General features: G+C 45.1%; 1 protein-coding gene across 2 annotated transcripts in view; it reads right to left on the minus strand.

The window, feature by feature from the left end:
• Positions 1 to 1,345: 1,345 nt before the first annotated feature.
• The window catches only part of LOC138663372 (oocyte zinc finger protein XlCOF22-like), a 55,980-nt gene continuing 36,940 nt past the window's right edge, over positions 1,346 to 20,385 (minus strand). Inside the window, exon 7 of one of the 2 annotated variants that reach the window (XM_069749550.1) lies at positions 1,346 to 2,770. In XM_069749550.1, the coding sequence (XP_069605651.1) occupies positions 1,665 to 2,770 (1,106 nt within the window). In that variant the 3' untranslated portion in view covers positions 1,346 to 1,664. Of the gene's footprint in view, positions 2,774 to 20,385 lie in introns of both variants that reach the window. The other variant, XM_069749548.1, reaches the window with a different exon arrangement.

The following is a 20,385-nucleotide window of genomic DNA, read 5'->3' on the forward strand; positions in this document are numbered from 1 at the left end:
GATCTCGTTTACACTGTTCCACAATATCCTTCCCTTCGTGTCTCTCTCTTGGATACCGCCGCGGGGTGTGCAGGCGCGGCTCCGTTATGTTCTGCTCTGTTCGCTAGGCACCTGCCAGGTTCCCACGCCTGACAGGGACCCCCCTGTGTCTTCTCCCTGCAACATCCCCTGCCACGGGATGTTGCCTGAATCCAACCCAGTCAGCTTCTGACTAACTTCCTCCCCAACCCCTAGTTTTACCAGTGTGAGGAGTGGCCCAATAAATAAAGCCTTTTTCTCCCCCTAGTGGCTGGAGTGTGAAGTGTAATGTGTTCTGGTGATACCTGGTCAGGAGAACTCCTTAGTGCCATCAGACGTACCATCACTCCCCTTAGTGGCAGAGCGTCATACTGCAACGACCAGGTCTCTGGGGCGCTGCACCAGCAGCTGCTTTATGCTTGTAAGCAGCACATGGCAGGGACATCACAAGCAGAGAACAGCTGCCAGAGTACTCGCCGGGACTGTGTGCACACAGAGCGGCGAGTATTCATTGCTCTTCAGTAGTGCGCAGTGTCAACCACCAGCTTCCTGCCGGCGGTCACGTGTGCCGCTACTTAAGAGAAATGAATATTCATTGGATTCATTCATCAGGAGACTATTTAATATTGTCCTATATTCAAGCGAGACTAGACGAAAAAAAAACCATGTATCATGTTATCCAAAACAGTCAGAAAACCAGCCCCATATTGGCAGATCCTAGACCTCAAACTATATACTTCGTAAGTTTATACACCACTCCAATGTCAGGAATAGATAGGATGTGAAAATACAGTATATACTGCTCAGGGAACACTTAACTTTCAGAGATAATCTCCATATTCATACTAAATAATGGCACAGATCTCCCAGACATTATGATTGCACACATCCCTAGTCTTTATAACGATATGGCACTCATTCCTTGACAGACCGCAGCATGGCCATTGGTTAGAAGCTGCTATTGATCTTTGGAGCAGGTAAGTTTTCCCTGAGTGGTACATATTGGGGAATATGAAAATGGCGTTTAGTCTAGAACAATTTGTCTGCACTACTAATTAACACCTGTTACAATACCAAACTAGGGCAGTCCCTATAGGAGAAAAACACAAGAACTATACTGTATTTTCACATACTATCTATTCCTGACACTGGAGTGGCTTATAAACTTACAAAGTGTACAGATTGAGGTCTGGGATCTGCCAATATGTAACTGGTATTCTGACTGTTTTGGATAACATGATACATGACTTTAGGTTTTTTTTTGTCTAGTCTCGCTTGAATATAGGTCAATATTAAATTGTCCCCTGATGAGTCGCCTTTGGTGAGGACAATGAAACCCGTAGAAATGAGAGGCTTGGAGAGTGAGTGTGTATATGTCACCTCACCCTATATACTTAACTGTGGGGTACATGTTTTTTCTATTAGTCACCTACTGACTAACCTTCAGGGGGTAAATTATGGGTATAGTTTTACATTTGGAATTAATAAAGTTTAGCTTTATCCTTTTGTCAGCAAACATAAGTAATGACAAGAGACAACCCATTTAAGAAAATTCAATTTTGGTTAAAACTATTCCATCATTATGAACATAAAAAGGCTTCTTCCATATGTGATGTCTACAATTTCCAAGTTAAATATTTCACACATTAAGAAAATGTAAAAGGCTTTTCCCCTGTGTGAGTTCTTTGGTGTTTAACAAGACTTCCTTTCAGGTTAAAACATTTCCCACATTCTGAGCATGAAAAAGGCTTCTCCCCTGTGTGAGTTCTTTGGTGATTAACCAAATCTGATTTCTGGATAAAACATTTCCCACATTCTGAACATGAAAAAGGCTTCTCCCCTGTGTGAGTTCTTTGGTGTTTAACAAGACTCCCTTTCTGGTTAAAACATTTCCCACATTCTGAACATGAAAAAGGTTTCTCCCCTGTGTGAGTTCTTTGGTGTTTAACAAGACTCCCTCTCTGGTTAAAACATTTCCCACACTCTGAACATGAAAAAGGCTTCTCCCTTGTGTGAAATATTTGGTGTCTAACAAGACTCCCTTTCATGTTAAAGCATTTCCCACATTCTGAACATGAAAAAGGCTTCTCTCCCGTGTGAGTTATTTGGTGTTTAACAAGACTCCCTTTCCGGTTAAAACATTTCTCACATTCTGAACATGAAAAAGGCTTCTCCCCTGTGTGAGATATTTGGTGTCTAACAAGATTCTCTTTGAGGGCAAAACATTTCCCACATTCTGAACAGGAAAAAGGCTTCTCCCCTGTGTGAGTTCTCTGGTGACTAACCAAATCTGATTTCCTTTTAAAACATTTCCCACATTCTGAACAGGAAAAAGGTTTCTCCCCTGTGTGAGTTCTATGGTGATTAACCACATCTGATTTCCTTTTAAAACATTTCCCACATTCTGGACATGAAAAAGGCTTCTCACCTGTGTGAATTATTTGGTGTCTAACAAGATGCCATTTATGGTTAAAACATTTCCCACATTCTGAACATGAAAAAGGCTTCTTTGCTTTAGGAGCAGTTTGTTCTCTAATGCCTCTTTTGTGACTTTGATTTTCCTTAGTAGTCAGTAATGAATCAGAAGATGGGACCTGTTTCATCGGATCAGATGACAGATCTTGCCTGTGAATGGATGATGATATATCTGGAGTAATGGCATTCACTTCAGTTGTATCTTGTAGGATCTCAAGATCATCAGATTTAAAAATTGAAGATGTCAGCTGTCCCACTGATCTCCTGGTACAGTCATCTGCTAAGATAAAAAACAATTTTTTAAATAAAATATCCTTGAATTTTATATTTTTGAATATTTCTACTTAAACTGTCCATAAAAATGGCAAGCTATGTAAAAAACCTTTATTTACCAAGACAATGACAGTTCACAGTCTAATAGAAAACCTTGTTGGATGAACCAGTAGTGCATGTGGAGCGCCCCCAAGGGCTAGGGGAACTCGGTACCGGGCTTTTCGGTTCTCAAGGGGGATGTCACAGTGGCTGACCCAGTCCGTGGCCCTCGGGAGGTCCATTAATAAAAGGGGAGAAAGGTCTTTAAAGGGGAAATGTTCGTGACGCCACCTGTGGTATTCGGTCAGGCTGACCGACGCTGCTTAGGGGTCCGCATGGGTGATGTGATGGCAGCTAGATGGTACACCTTCCCACAGGTGAAGTATGTCCCCAGGGCTTCCCAGAGTGTAGATGGTGGATGGTGTGAGGCACAGAGAAGAACGAGGACACAAGGGTGCAGTCTCTTTAACTTTTTACTGAAGGCTTCAGCATCCACAGTCCAGAGCACCAGATCACAGGGCAGGCAGAGTCCGGCCGGTCTGAAGGCAAATCCAGAGTCCCCTTTATCCAGGTGGAAATCAGTAGCCTTCCTCTAGCGCCTGGATGTTGTAGTACCTTACTGCTGAGCTTCTCAACTGTTGGTGGTGTTCTGGATGTTACGTCTTTCTCTCTGTCCCCCAGATGGATAGGAACAACCCATATGACTGATGGCCTGAGGCTTTTTACAGGGACTCTAGCACGCCCCGGCCCCCACAACTTGCCACCGTGCCTACTGGGTAAAGGTCGGGCAACTAATATGGAATTAGCTGTCCTGCCGGTCTCTGGAGCAAGGCTTGGAGACGATGACTCCCTTGATGTTCCGGCTACCGGATCCTGTGCCTCAGAAAAGAGGCAGCCTTTTACAGGGCAGAACTCCTTCTGGTTCTCCTCTCCTTTTGCTATAACTTCGTTTCTCACTCTCTGCAACACAATTCCCTTTGAATGTCTCTTTCTTAGGATGCTGCCGCACGTCGGGCCGACGCAGCTCCGTGGCCTTCTGTCTAGGCCTCTGACAGGATCCCACCTCTGTCAGGGACCCACTACCTGAGTGGAGCTCAGATAGCAGCTCACTGGGTGAAGCCCAGTTCGCTTCTGCCTATTATCCTATCCAGAACACCAGTTTTACCTAATTGTCAAGAGTGCCCTACTAAATAGGAGCATAGCTCCCCCTGGTGGACTGGAGTGTGAAGTGTGTTGAATGGTTTGTGATACCTGGTAAAGTAATCTCCTTTATTGCCTTCAGACGTAACATCACTCCCCCTGGTGAAAGAATGACATTACTGTGACAACCAGGACCCTGGGGCGCTGCACATGGTGTTCAACTGTTTGTTCATTCTGCCTCCCAATTATCGAATAAAAACAAACCAATCAATGTTATGTAGGTGAGAATAATACCAATTCTCATCTCACAAAAAACAAGTCCCCGCTCAGGTCCATCATCTGTCAATGAAAAAAACAGAGGTTTCCACACTACTAGTGGCTCATAGGCTGTGGAAAAGCAACAGAGTTTCTATAAACCAATCCAGCAAAATACGCTCTCACTTCTGAGTCTTGCAGTGTGCTCAAACAACATTTAGGATCCCTGTATTTAGCAATATTATATAGTGAGAAGAAACCACTTAATTTGCGGTGTGTGTCTCCTGGAGTACAATCTGGGCACTATGTGTTGGGTAATAAAATGGCAAATGTGTAATTTTCACTCTCAAACATCCACTGCGTGTGAATTTCCGGAAAGTGGCTGGGGAGCAAAAATATTAATTCCTGTTGCACACATGGTCAAAATTGTTGGTACCCCTCTTTTAATGACAGAAAAACCCACAATGATCACAGAAATAACTTGAATCTAATAAAAGTAATCAAAAATCTATAAATGAACAAATGAAAGTCACACATTGCCTTCAAACCATGCTTCCGCAGAAAATTTAAAAAAATAAAACTTCTGAAATAGGCCTGGACAGAAATGATGGAACCCTTAACTTAAACACTTCGTGACCGCCAACAAGAAATAAACGTCGGCACTAGCAGGGCTTTGTGCAGTGCCGACGTTTGTCTACAGTCGGCGGTTTTGTGCTCATCGGGACCCCCACGTACCTCATAACAAGGCAATTCCAGCGCACAACACTTACTGTGACCCCGACCTCATCGAGATCTGATTAGTTCAGGTCGTGATGACGTCAGTGTCACACCAGCCAATGAGACAAATCACTAGGAAAGTTTGTTGTAGCAACGAACTTTCCTGGGTGATCTGCCTCATAAAAATGCTGTTTCTCCTCAGATCTCCTGTCAGTGAGAGATTAGAGGAGAAACAGTGTTACAAGTGCTGCTGAAACAGCTGTGTCATTCAGCGATCTTGTTATAAAAGTAAAAAAAAAAAACAGATTAGGTTAGGGTTAGTGCTATAGTTAGGGTTAGTGTTGAGGCTAAAATTAAGGTTACTGTTAGGGTTAGGGATACTGTTAGGCTAAAGCTAGGGTTACTGTTAGGGATACTGTTGGGCTAAAGTTAGGGTTACTGTTACGGTTATAGTTACTGTTAGGCTAAAGTTAGGGTTATGGATACTGTTAGGCTAAAGTTAGGGATACTATTAGGGTAAGGGTTACTGTTAGGCTAAAGTTAGGGTTACTGATAGGGTTACTGTTAGGCTAAAGTTAGGGTTACAGTTTGGGTTAGGGATACTGTCACTGTTAGGCTTAAGTAAAGGTTACTGCGAGGCTTACGTTAGGGTCACTGTTAGGCTTAAGTTAGGGTTACTGTTAGGGTTGCTGTTAGGGTTAGGGTTGCTGTTAGGCTAAAGTTAGGGTTTATTCTAAAGTTAGGGTTAGGCTAAAGAATTAGGATTTCCTCAATTGCCTCCCCAATAATTTGGTAACATCAGTCACGACACGTCAGTCAGTCACGTCAGTGTTTTCTATTTCCGGGGGGAAAAAAGCGAGTAAAATGGCCTGTCAGTATTATAGTGCAGAGGAGACTTATGCAGTTTTATGTTCTGACAGCGAAGAAAGTGCAGTGCCAGATGGCTGTGTGGATTTCGAGGACTTTAGTAGCAGTGACAGTGATAGCTCAGAAATGAGCAGTGATTCTGGTCCATCCTCACACACAAGGACCAGTAGAACAAGAAGGACAAATAGCGCTTCTGGAGAAATGTCTCCAACTCAGGGAACAATGCACAGTACTAGCGCTGTCCCTAGTGCTCGTGAATTGGCAAACACCAATGTCCAAGGGGCTTTGCCTCTTGATGCAACATTGCCCAGGTGGAAGGCTTCGGATTCAGCTACTCCAGTCATCTCTAATTTAACCCCTTAATCCCATATGACGTACTATCCCGTCCAGGTGACCTGGGACTTAATTCCCATGGACGGGATAGTACGTCATATGCGATCGGCCGCGCTCACGGGGGGAGCGCGGCCGATCGCGGCCGGGTGTCAGCTGCCTATCGCAGCTGACATCCGGCACTATGTGCCAGGAGCGGTCACGGACCGCTCCCGGCACATTAACCCCCGGCACACCGCGATCAAAGATGATCGCGGTGTGCCGGCGGTGCAGGGAAGCATCGCGCAGGGAGAGGGCTCCCTGCGGGCTTCCCTGAGACGATCGGTACACGGTGATGTGCTCACCGTGTACCGAGCGTCTTCTCCCTGCAGTCCCCGGATCCAAAATGGCCGCCGGGCTGCATCCGGGTCCTGCAGGGAGCACTTCCGGGTCAGGATCAGGCTGCAGCTGCAGCTCTAATCCTGCCCGGCTGTATGTCAGATCACCGATCTAACAGAGTGCTGTGCACACTGTCAGATCGGTGATCTGTGATGTCCCCCCCTGGGACAAAGTGAAAAAGTAAAAAAAAAAATTTCCACACTTGTAAAAAAAAATAAAAAAAAAATTCCTAAATAAAGCAGAAAAAAAAAAATATTATTCCCATAAATACATTTCTTTACATAAAAAAAAAACAAAAAAAACAATAAAAGTACACATATTTAGTATCGCCGCGTCCGTAACGACCCGACCTATAAAACTGGCCCACTAGTTAACCCCTTCAGTGAACACCGTAAGAAAAAAAAAAAAAAAACGAGCCAAAAAACAACGCTTTATTATCATAACGCTGAACAAAAAGTGGAATAACACGCGATCAAAAAGACGGATATAAATAACCATGGTACCTCTGAAAACGTCATCTTGTCCCGCAAAAAACGAGCCGCCATATAGCATCATAACCAAAAAAATAAAAAAGTTATAGTCCTGAGAATAAAGCGATGCCAAAATAATTATTTTTTCTATAAAATAGCTTTTATCGTATAAAAGCGCCAAAACATAAAAAAAATGATATAAATGAGGTATCGCTGTAATCGTACTGACCCGAAGAATAAAACTGCTTCATCAATTTTACCAAACGCGGAACGGTATAAACGCCTCCCCCAAAAGAAATTCATGAATAGCTGGTTTTTGGTCATTCTGCCTCACAAAAAATCGGAATAAAAAGCGATCAAAAACTGTCACATGTCCGAAAATGTAACCGATAAAAACGTCAACTCGTCCCGCAAAAAACAAGACCTCACATGACTCTGTGGACCAAAATATGGAAAAATTATAGGTCTCAAAATGTGGAGACGCAAAAACTTTTTTGCTATAAAAAGCGTCTTTTAGTGTGTGACGGCTGCCAATCATAAAAATCCGATATAAAAAACTCGCTATAAAAGTAAATCAAACCCCCCTTCATCACCCCCTTAGTTAGGCTAGGTTCACATTGCGTTAATGGGTTAACGCTAACGGACAGCGTTGCACGGCGAAAATGTCACAATTAACGCCGTGCAACGGGTCCGTTAGCACAACCATTGACAGCAATGTGATTTTCGGGTGTAGCGCATCGCTAGAGCGTGCCATTTTCGGCTCGCGCTAGCAAGGTGCCGTTCTTTTGTGGCGCGCCTCAGACGCTGCTTGCAGCGTCCGCGGCGCGCCCGAGGTCCGATCCCCGATCTTCCAGAGCGGGGACGTTAACGCGACCACTAAACACGACACCTAAAAAGACATTGCGTTAGCGCAATCCGCTAGTGCTAAACGGATTTCCCTAATGCAATGTGAACCTAGCCTTAGGGAAAAATAATAAAATTAAAAAAAATGTATTTATTTCCATTTTCCCATTAGGGTTAGGGTTAGGGCTAGGGTTAGGGCTAGGGTTAGGGTTAGGGATTGTATTACATTTACGGTTGGGATTAGGGTTGGGATTAGAATTAGGGGTGTGTCAGGGTTAGGTGTGTGGTTAGGGTTACAGTTGGGATTAGGGTTAGGGGTGCGTTTGGATTAGGGTTTCAGTTATAATTGGGGGTTTCCACTGTTTAGACACATCAGGGGCTCTCCAAACGCGACATGGCGTCCGATCTCAATTCCAGCCAATTCTGCATTGAAAAAGTAAAACAGTGCTCCTTCACTTCCGAGCTCTCCCGTGCGCCCAAACAGGGGTTTACCCCAACATATGGGGTATCATCGTACTCGAGACAAATTGGACAACAACTTTTTGGGTCCAAGTTCTCTTGTTATCCTTGGGAAAATAAAAATTTGGGGGGCTAAAAATCATTTTTGTGGGAAAAAAAAGGATTTTTTATTTTCACGGCTCTGCGTTGTAAACTGTAGTGAAACACTTGGGGGTTCAAAGTTTTCACAACACATCTAGATAAGTTCCATGGGAGGTCTAGTTTCAATATGGGGTCACTTGTGGGTGGTTTCTACTGTTTGGGTACATCAGGGGCTCTGCAAATGCAACGTGACGCCTGCAGACCAATCCATCTAAGTCTGCATTCCAAATGGCGCTCCTTCCCTTCCGAGCTCTGCCATGCGCCCAAACAGTGGTTCCCCCCCACATACGGGGTATCAGCGTACTCAGGACAAATTGAACAACAACTTTTGGGGTCCAATTTATTCTGTTACCCTTGTAAAAATACAAAGCTGGGGGCTAAAAAATCATTTTTGTGAAAAAAAAAAAGAATTTTTATTTTCACGGCTCTGCGTTATAAACTGTAGTGAAACACTTAGGGGTTCAAAGTTCTCACAACACATCTAGATAAGTTCCTTGGGAGGTCTAGTTTCTAATATGGGGTCACTTGTGGGGGGTTTGTACTGTTTGGGTACATCAGGGGCTCTGCAAATGCAACGTGACTCCTGCAGACCAATCCATCTAAGTCTGCATTCCAAATGGCGCTCCTTCCCTTCCGAGCTCTGCCATGCGCCCAAACAGTGGTTCCCCCCCACATATGGGGTATCAGCGTACTCAGGACAAATTGGACAACAACTTTTGGGGTCCAATTTATTATGTTACCCTTGTGAAAATACAAAACTGGGGGCTAAAAAATAATTTTTGCGAAAAAAAAAAAAAAATTATTTTAACGGCTCTGCGTTATAAACTGTAGTGAAACATTTGGGGGTTCAAAGCTCTCAAAACACATCTAGATAAGTTCCTTATGGGGTCTAGTTTCCAAAATGGTGTCACTTGTGGGGGGTTTTAATGTTTAGGCACATCAGGGGCTCTCCAAACCAACATGGCGTCCCAACTTAATTCCAGTCAATTTTGCATTGAAAAGTCAAATGGCGCTCCTTCCCTTCCGAGCTCTGCTATGCACCCAAAAAGTGGTTTACCCCCACATATGGGGTATCGTCGCACTCAGGACAAATTGCACAACAACTTTTGTGGTCTAATTTCTTCTCTTACCCTTGGGAAAATAAAAAATTGGGGGCGAAAAGATCATTTTTGTGAAAAAATAAGATTTTTTATTTTTACGGCTCTGCATTATAAACTTCTGTGAAGCACTTGTTGGGTCAAAGTGCTCACCACACATATAGATAAGTTCCTTAAGGGGTCTACTTTTCAAAATGGTGTCACTTGTGAGGGGTTCCAATGTTTAGGCACATCAGGGGCTCTCCAAACGCAACATGGCGTCCCATCTCAATTCCAGTCAATTTTGCATTGAAAAGTCAAATGGCGCTCCTTCCCTTCCGAGCTCTGCCATACGCCCAAATAATGGTTTACACCCATATATGGGGTATCAGCGTACTCAGGACAAATTGGCCAACAATTTTTGAGGTCCAATTTCTTCTCTTACTCTTGGGAAAATAAAAAATTGGGGGCGAAAAGATCATTTTTGTGAAAAAATATGATTTTTTATTTTTACGGCTCTGCATTATAAACTTCTGTGAAGCAATTGGTGGGTCAAAGTGGTCACCACACATCTAGATAAGTTCCTTAGGGTGTCTACTTTCCAAAATGGTGTCACTTGTGGGGGGGTTTCAATGTTTAGGCACATCAGTGGCTCTCCAAACGCAACATGGTGTCCCATCTCAATTCCTGTCAATTTTGCATTTAAAAGTCAAATGGCGCTCCTTCCCTTCCGAGCTCTGCCATGCGCCCAAACAGTGGTTTACTCCCACATATGGGCTATCAGCGAACTCAGTACAGATTGTACAACAATGTTTGGCATCCATTTTATCCTGTTACCCTTGGTAAAATAAAACAAATTGGAGCTGAAATAAATTTTGTGTGAAAAAAAGTTAAATATTCATTCTTATTTAAACATTCCAAAAATTCCTGTGATACCCCTGAAGGGTTAATAAACTTCTTGAATGTGGTTTTGAGCACCTTGAGGGGTGCAGTTTTTAGAATGGTCTCACACTTGGGTATTTTCTATCATATAGACCCCTCAAAATGACATCAAATGAGATGTGGTCCCTAAAAAAAAATGGTGTTGTAAAAATGAGAAATTGCTGGTCAACTTTTAACCCTTATAACTCCCTAACAAAAAAAAATTTTGGTTCCAAAATTGTGCTGATGTAAAGTAGACATGTGGGAAATGTTACTTATTAAGTATTTTGCGTGAGATATCTCTGTGATTTAAGGGCATAAAAATTTAAAGTTGGAAAATTGCGAAACTTTCTAAATTTTCGCCAAATTTCCGTTTTTTTCACAAATAAACGCAAGTTATATCGAATAAATGTTACTACTAAAATGAAGTACAATATGTCACGAGAAAACAATGTCAGAATCGCCAAGATCCGTTGAAGCGTTCCAGAGTTATAACCTCATAAAGGGACAGTGGTCAGAATTGTAAAAATTGGCCCGGTCATTAACGTGCAAACCACCCTCGGGGCTTAAGGGGTTAAATGCCATTCCTGGTATAAATGTGGAGGCGGAAAATTTTGCACCAGTTAATCTTATTAATTTGTTTCTGACAGATAGCTTGCTAGAGCATATTATCCTACAAACAAATTTATATATGTCCCAATTCATCAGCCATAATCCACAATCTTATTATGCTAGGTCAAATTCATGGACAACAACTAATGTCCTGGAAATGAAAACATTTTTCAGACTTACATTAGCTATGGGGCTGGTTAACAAAAATTTGGTCCTGGGGGGGCGTGGCCTGACTGCCGATGGAGCAGGTCGAATAGCGCGGGAGCTCTGTATAGGGTTGAGCGAAACGGATCGGTCAAATTCATAAGTCGCCGACTTTCGGCAAAGTCGAGTTTCATGAAACCCGACCCGATCCCAGTGTGGGGTCGGCGATCTTCGCGCCAAAGTCGCGTTTCATATGACGCGTTCAGCACCATTTCTCAGCCAATGAAGGTGGACGCAGAGTGTGGGCAGCGTGATGACATAGGTCTCAGTCCCCACCATCTTAGAGAAGGGCATTACAGTGATTGGCTTGCTTTCAGCGGTGTCACAGGGGCTATAAAGGGGCGTGCACACCGTCCGCCATCTTTCTTCTGCCGATCTGAGCATAGGGAGAGGTTGCTGCAGCTTCGTCAGAAGCAGGGATATTGTTAGGGAGGGAATATTAACCCCCAAACCACTTGTGCTGTAGCGATTTCCACTGTCCAACACCACCTTTTCTTTGCAGGGACAGTGGAGGCTAGATTTCTGTGCATCAGCTCTGTAGCTTATAAGGCTCCCTGATAGCTACATTATTGCTGTTTGTACGCCGCTGTGCAAACCAACTGGTTTTTTCAAAGCAAAAATCCTGTTGCTTCTTTCTGCACAGTTATCTTGTTTCCTTGTTTGTCCACACTTTTGTGTGCAGCAGTCCTTTTTACTGCTGGCTGCCATACTTGTCCTGAGATCATTGTAGGGAGATTGTTATTGTAGCACAGTCCCTTATATATATATATATATATATATATATATATATATATATATATATATATATATATATATATATATATATATATATATATATATATATATCTGCTAGCCGCTGTCTGCCACTGAAGCTGTGTAGTGTAATACAGTGGGCCTGATTTTCCCGGCAGTCTCCCACACCTATAAAGGGAAATTTCTATTGCCACTAAGTCCATCTGCGTGAGTCCTGTTTGTGGCATATCTGTCAGCCACTTTCTGACACAGAAACTGTGCAGTGTAATACAGTGGGCCTGATTTTCCCAGCAGTCTCCCACACCTATAAAGGGAAATTTCTATTGCCACTAAGTGCATCTGCGTCAGTCCTGTTTGTGGCATATCTGTCAGCCACTTTCTGACACAGAAACTGTGTTGGGTAATACAGTGGGCCTGATTTTCCCAGCAGTCTCACACACCTATAAAGGGAGATTTATATTCACAAGAAGTTTACGTACACCTTCTAACTGGTTTTACAGAACCATATAACGTTTGTTACTTTGGTTACATTTTTCCAAGAATGAGGAAGTCTGGTGGAAGAGGTCGTGGCCGTGGGCGGTCAATGCCAGCTGGTAATGATGGTAGTGGTGGTGGAGCATCAGGTGGTTGTGGGAAAAGCAATATAGCACCTATGTCTCGAGTTGTTGAGCCAGCGTCATCGTCTGGCTACACAAGGCCTCGAACGCTCCCTTTTCTGGGAGTAGGAAAACCGCTTTTAAAGCCGGAGCAGCAGGAACAAGTTTTGGCATTCCTTGCTGACTCTGCCTCTAGATCTTTCGCCTCCTCTTCGGAAAGTGGAAAATTTAAAAGCAGCGCGTCGTCAGTGGATGCTCCCGGTCAGGAATAAGTTGCTTCCTTGTGTCCTTCACCCAGAACAACAGAGAAGGATGCGTCAGGCGACACAACAGGTTACTCCATGGAGCTCTTTACACATACCGTGCCTGGGTTAGAAAGGGAAATTGTTAACAGGCCATGCCCATTACAAGATGAATCAGACATGGAGTGCACAGATGCACAGCCACAGCTAGATTATTATGCTGTTCCATTGACTCAGATCACAACATTGCCCTCGCAGTGTACTGAGCCAGAATCTGACCCTGATGAGACTATGGTGCCCTGTCCCGAACGCTATAGCACCGGCTTACACGGTGACACAGAGGAAGGTGCACAGGACATAGAAGAGGAGGTGATAGATGACCCAGTTCTTGACCCCGATTGGCAGCCATTGGGGGAACAGGGTGCCGCTGGCAGTAGCTCTGAAGCAGAGGAGGAGCCACAGCAGGCATCAACATCGTAACAGCTTTCATCTGGCGGGCCCGTATCTGGTCAAAAACGTGTGTCAAAACCAAAAACAGTTGTAGGACAGCGTGGCCATCCGGTTAAAGTAGCTCAGTGTGCAATGCCTGAAAAGGTATTCGATAGTAGGAAGAGTGAAGTCTGGCAATTTTTTAACAAAGATCCGAATGATCGGTGCAAAGTGATCTGTAAGAAATGCTCAAGGACCTTTAGCAGAGGTCAGAATGACAAAAATTTAAATACAAGTTGCATGCGTAGACATTTAACCACCATGCACTTGCAAGCCTGGACTAACTACCAAACGTCCCATAACGTTGTTGCAGCCGCTCACAATGAAGCTAGTCAGCAACCCTACATTCCTTCCCTCACTGTAAGCCCACCGTTTATGACACCACCTGCAGCAAATGTGGAGGAATCGTCGCAAGGCCAAAGCAGTCAGGGAATCACCAGGTTCTTGGTAGGAAACATTGTATGTAGGCCAACATCAAGAATACCATCACCAACCCTCTTTCAGTCTGCCATGTCCACCACCACCACCCCTGCTAGTTCCACCATATGCAGCTCTCCAGTCCAGCTCACCCTACAAGAGACTCTCATTAGGAAAAGGATGTACTCATCCTCTCATCCGCGTACACAGGGTTTGAACGCCCATATTGCTAGACTAATCTCACAGATGATGCCCTACCGGTTGGTTGAAAGCGAAGCTTTCAAAGCCCTGATTGCTTACACAGTACCACGCTATGACCTACCCAGTCGACACTTCTTTGCGAGAAAAGCCATCCCAGCCCTCCACCAGCATGTTAAATACCGCATTATCTATGCACTCAGGCAATCTGTCAGTAGAAAGGTGCACCTCACAACAGATGCATGGACCAGTAAGCATGGCCAGGGACGTTACGTGTCCATCACGGCACACTGGGTTAATGTGGTGGATGCAGGGTCCACAGGGGACAGCCATATTGGGACAGTTCTGCTTAGCCCACGGTCTAGGAAACTGTTTGCTGTAGGCATTTGCCACCCTTCCTCCTCCTCCTTGTCCTCCAGCAGAAGCGAAAGCTCGTCCACAGACCTCAGTTGCACGACCACTCCATCCGCAGCTGCCAGTGTTGCACACGTGGTGTCCCATTATGGAACAGCTAGTGGTAAGCATCAGCAGGCTGTGTTGGAAATGAAGTGTTTGGGGGACAACAGACACCCCGCAGAAGTTCTGTCCAAGTTCTTGCAGCAAGAAACTAAGTCATGGCTGGGCAGTGTATATCTTGAGGCAGGCAAGGTAGTCAGTGATAACGGAAGGAATTTTATGGCTGCCATAGCCCTTTCACAACTGAAACACATTACTTGCCTGGCTCACACCTTGAACCTGGTGGTGCAGTGCTTCCTGAAAAGTTATCCAGGGGTTACCCGCCCTGCTCCTGAAGGTGCGAAGACTTTGCTCGCACATCCGCCGTTCGCCCGTACACTCCAGCCGTATGTAGAACCATCAGCGATCTTTGAAGCTTCCCCAGCACCGCCTAATAATCGACGTTGCAACAAGGTGGAACTCCACACTGCACATGCTTCAGAGGCTGTGCGAACAGAGGCGTGCTGTTATGTATTTGTGGGAGGATACACATACACGGGCAGGCAGTTGGATGGCAGACATGGAGTTGTCAGGTGTGCAGTGGTCGAAGCTACAAAATCTTCAGTGTTTTGAGGAATGCACACGCCTGGTTAGTGCAGACGATGCCATCATAAGCATGAGCATCCCCCTAATGCGTCTGCTGATGCAAAGTTTGACGCACATAAAGGAGCAGGCGTCTGCAGCCGAGGACGAGGGAAGCCTTGATGACAGTCAGCCATTGTCTGCTCAGGGAAGTCTCCTGGACGAGGTGGCGGATGAAGAGGAGGAGAACGAGGAGGATGATGGGGATGAATATTTATGGGAGGAGGAAGCTTCTCAGGCAATAGAAACTGGTGGCGTTACAAGGTCAGGTACAGGGTTTTTGAGGGAGACAAGTGATGTTGATTTGCCAGAAAGTGCTCCTCAACCCAGCACAAGCAGTGAATTGACACCTGGAACATTGGCCCACATGGCGGATTATGCCTTGCGTATCCTAAAAAGGGACCCCCGCATTATCAAAATGATGACCGATGACGATTACTGGTTGGCCTGCCTCCTGGATCCACGCTATAAAGGGAAATTGCAAAATATCATGCCACATGAGAACCTTGAGCAAATATTGGCTACCAAACAAGCAACTCTTGTAGACCGTTTGGTTCAGGCATTCCCAGCACACAACGGCGGTGATGGTGATGGTTCTCACACGAGCTGTAGGGGGCAACATGGCAGAGGTGTTAGAGGTGCACAAATCAGAAGTGGCGTTGGACAGAGGGGTTTTATGACCAGGTTGTGAAGTGATTTCGCAATGACCGCAGACATGACAGGTACTGCAGCATCAATTCAAAGTGACAGGATACAACATTTGTCCAGTATGGTTACTAACTATTTTTCCTCCCTTATCGATGTTCTCCCTCACAAGTCATTCCCATTTGATTACTGGACATCCAAAATAAACACCTGGCCTGAATTGGCAGAATATACATTGCAGGAGCTTGCTTGCCCAGCAGCTAGTGTGCTATCAGAAAGAGTATTCAGTGCTGCTGGTTCAATACTGACCAAAAAAAGGAGTCGCCTGGCTACCCAAAATGTTGATGATCTAACCTTCAATAAAATGAACCAATCATGGATTTCTAATTATTTTGCCCCACCTTTCCCTGCTGACACCTAGCTTTCCTGTAAAAAGGTCTTGCTTTAGGACTGGTCTTACTGACTGCTCCAATTTCTCCATTTGCAGCTGCTGTATGTCCAGCATACACCATTTTTACACCTCCCTAAATGGGCTGACTCCCCCCACGGGGCCGTGGTCACCACTTGGTGCCGTTTGGCTGAAGAGGTGGGTGTGCCCACTTTTGGGGCGACGGCACTGGCACAGGGTCCCTCATAGTATAATGAAGTGTCTCTGGCGGTGGTGGTGCACACCCAACGTCAGACACACCGTCGTAACATGAGGCCAGTACCGCCGCCCACGAGAGAGTGTTCCCCCCAGCTCAAACAGTGCTCTACCACTTGCAAAATTATCTCTCACTGCTCCACCACTGTTTAGTCTGTGCGGTTAAATCCTTCAATGGCACTGCCAATACCAATTTGTTGACATGTATGATACTAGTAAAAATATTCAGGGGCCCTGTCCTACATTTACACCAGTTAATACTTTGCGCCAAATACCACTGTACCTAGGTATGCCACCTGTTTATTTGTGAAAAAACATTTTTGCCAGACATTAACCTCACTTTATTATTTTGGCCTACTAACGGAGTCACACTCCTTCCAATTGTCCTCCGCTGACCACACCAATGCTGCCTGTGTACCCCTGTAACCTATTTAAACCTGCATCGAGCCTACTTTTTTATTTTAGGCCTAGTAAGTCTGTCTGCGGTCCCTCCTTCCAATTGTCCTCCACTGACCACACCAATGCTGCCTGTGTACCCCTGTAACCTATTTAAAACTGCATAGAGCTTACTTTTTATTTTAGGCCTAGTAAGTCTGTCTGCGGTCCCTCCTTGCAATCGTTCTCCGCTGACCACACCAATGCTGCCTGTGTACCCCTGTAACCTATTTAAACCTGCATCTAGTCTACTTTTTTTATTTTAGGCCTAGTAAGTCTGTCTGCGGTCCCTCCTTCCAATTGTCCTCCACTGACCACACCAATGCTGCCTGTGTACCCCTGTAACCTATTTAAAACTGCAGCAAAGAGCCTACTTTTTTTATTTTAGGCCTAGTAAGTCTGTCTGCGGTCCCTCCTTCCAATTGTCCCTGTGCTGACCACACCAATGCTGCCTGTGTACCCCTGTAAACACAAAAAAGCACAGTAAAACCAAAAACACTCAGTTGCAAAAAAATCACAGTGGACAGCAAGTGCTGGTAAAAAGATGGAAAAAACATGGTATTTGGTTGATAGTTTTTTGCACAAAATGTATATTAAGCCGCTCTACCAAACGTCAAGGTATACCCATATCAGAGCAGTCCTAGCTAATGTATGTAATCCCTATCTGATGTATTTAAAACCTGGTCATATGTACAATACCTGTATGAGCAGGATTCAGAAAAGGAATGTCCATGTGGACATGCTGGACAGAACGGCTCAAAAAAAGAGGGGTAGAGGCCTCCCCAGTCTTGTGGACACAAGAAAACAATCATGTAAAACCAGAACATATGAGCTGCACGCACAGTGAACAAGCCCGTAGAGACATGTTCACACCACCAAGAGACTTGAAAACACAAAAAAGCACAGTAAAACCAAAAACACTCTGTTGCAAAAAAATCACAGTGGACAACAAGTGCTGGTAAAAAGATGGAAAAAACAGGGTATTTGGTTGATATGTTTTTTGCAAAAAATGCATATTAAGCTGCTCTACCAAACGTCAAGGTATACCCATATCAGAGCAGTCCTAGCTAATGTATGTAATCCCTATCTGATGTATTTAAAACCTGGTCATATGTACAATACCTGTATGAGCACCCCTGTAACCTATTTAAACCTGCATAGAGCCTACTTTTTTATTTTAGGCCTAGTAAGTCTGTCTGCGGTCCCTCCTGGCAATCGTCCTCCGCTGACCACACCAATGCTGCCCGTGCACCCCTGTAACCTTTTTTAAACTGCATTGAGCCAACTTTTTTGTTTAAGGCCTACTACCTGTGTCTGTCTGCGCCACTCAATACAGCTGTCCTACAGCTGAGCTTCAATTGTCAGGTTTTCAGCCTATAGGAATTTGAAAACTGCATTGGGGCTACTAGTTTGGTTGGGCCTACTAACGGTGTCTGCTGCTCCTTGGTGTTCTCCTGTTTTTTTATCCTGAGCTTCGATCTTCAGGCTTTCGGCCTATATTTTTAATAGGAAACTGCATTGGGGCTACTAGTTTGGTTGGGCCTACTAACGGTGTCTGCCGCTCCTTGGTGTTCTCCTGGTTTGTTTTCCTGAGCTTCGATCTTCAGGTTTTCGTCCTATATTTTTAATAGCAAACTGCATTTGGGCTACTAGTTTGGTTGGGGCCTACTAACGGTGTCTGCGGCTCCTTGGTGTTCTCCTGGTTTGTTTTCCTGAGCTTCGATCTTCAGGCTTTCAGCCTATATTTACAAATTGTTAACTGCATTTGGCCTACTAGTTTGGTTGGGCCTACTAACGGTGTCTGCCGCTCCTTGCTGTTTTGCTCCATTGAACAAAGCAGTGCCACCTGTTTACTACTGTTGCCAATTTTGAACTGCATTTAGACTACTTACTGATTTGGGCCTACTCACTGTGTCAGTCTCTCATTACAGTTGTCCTCCACTGAACAAAGCAATCCCGCCTGGTTAGTCCTGTTACCAATTTTGAACTGCATTTAGCCCACTTTATTATTTGGGCCTATATCTGTGTTTCCTCCTCATCCTGCCCATTGCCCAGCCAGTGCTAGATGAGTCTGCTGGTACTTTGACCCAGACCACTACATTCCCCTTGCACGCTACACAGCCAGAATCTGACCCTGCTGAAAGTCAGGCTCCCCTTCCCGCATACTATACCACATTACACGGGGACAAAGAGGAAGGTGCAGATAAAAGTGCAGGTTCCTTCATCAGGTGGGGGGGCATACTCGTTGGCGACGTCACTGGCACAGGGCCCCTCATAGTACGCAAAAGTGTCGCTGCCGGTGGGAGGCGCCCCCGCCATACAAACACACCGCCGTACTTTGAGGGGCCCTGTGCCAGTGCCAATGCGAATGAGTGGGCCCCCCTGCTTGCTCAGGATCACAGCACTTGCAAAGTTGAAATACCCCTCCCTGCTCCACTGCCATGATGTAGTCTATGTTTCCTGGGCCCACTAAAAACTTGAACCAGCCCTACCCCCCACAACTTTAGCCAAATGACCCCTCAATTTCCAATGCCTAACTATTATTATAAGGTAAATTAAGATTGACAAGCTTCAGTAACAAGAATGGATGTTTTTGCCATTAAAATGGCCACTGTAGGTGTTTTCCTAGCCTCCACTCACTGCCGACTATGCTTCCCCATTGACTTGCATTGGGTTTCGTGTTTCGGTCGATCCCCGACTCTTCGCGATAATCGGCCAATTTCACTCGACTCGACTTTTGAGAAAGTCGGGTTTCGCGAAACCCGACTCGATCCTAAAAAAGTAAAAGTCGCTCAACCCTAGCTCCGTACCCAGGATTCACTAAGCGGCACACAGCGACGTTCTGACGGCACCTTCTGCCCCGAATCTCCCCACACCAACTCCTTACCTGCTGGTGAGTACATGGGGAAGACCAAATCCGGCCACACCGGACCCCTCTAGGCGCATAGTTGATTTCTTTGCGGCCTCCTCGCAACAGCTCCAGAAATCCAAGATGGTGCCGCCGTCTCCCAGATTCTCTCGTGTAGTGTGCCGTGGCTCTCAATCCTCCTCGAGCACAGCTGCGGCTGAACTTTCTGATGCCCTGGTCACAGAGTCTCTTCTGAGAGATATGCTGGGAGGTCTCCGGACCTCCCTGCAAGAAGACATGCACTCCATGCTGGCAGAACTTAGAGGGGAGGTGGATGAACTAGGGAGCCGCACAGATCATCTAGAGAATAAAATGTCCGAGCTGGTGGCCTCGCATAATGAACTATGAGACGCCCATAACAATTTACAATTGCTTGCTACTAAAACCCACTCTAAAACCCTGGACCTAGAGGATAGGTCCAGGAGGAATAATGTCAAGCTCAGAGGCATTGTGGAGATGGTTGGTGCTGAAGATCTCAAAGCCTTCCTACAAGACTTTATTCTTGCTGTCCTCCCACATGCTGTTAAGGATGGCATCATAATTGACCGTATCCATCGGATCCCCAAACCCTCAAGTCTGGACCCCTCTGTTCCTAGAGATGTACTAGCCCATCCATTTTTTTGTTATGAAAGAAGAATTTCTTCAAGCACAGAGCTAAGCCGACATTGCCCGAACACTTTGCAAACATCTTTGTCTTTCCTGATCTATCTCCAGGATCTTTAGCCCTGCATAGAGCTTTCCTGCCTTATACCACAATCCTGAGA

Source organism: Ranitomeya imitator, chromosome 2 (genome assembly GCF_032444005.1).
Source record: "Ranitomeya imitator isolate aRanImi1 chromosome 2, aRanImi1.pri, whole genome shotgun sequence".
Lineage (NCBI taxonomy): Eukaryota > Metazoa > Chordata > Amphibia > Anura > Dendrobatidae > Ranitomeya > Ranitomeya imitator.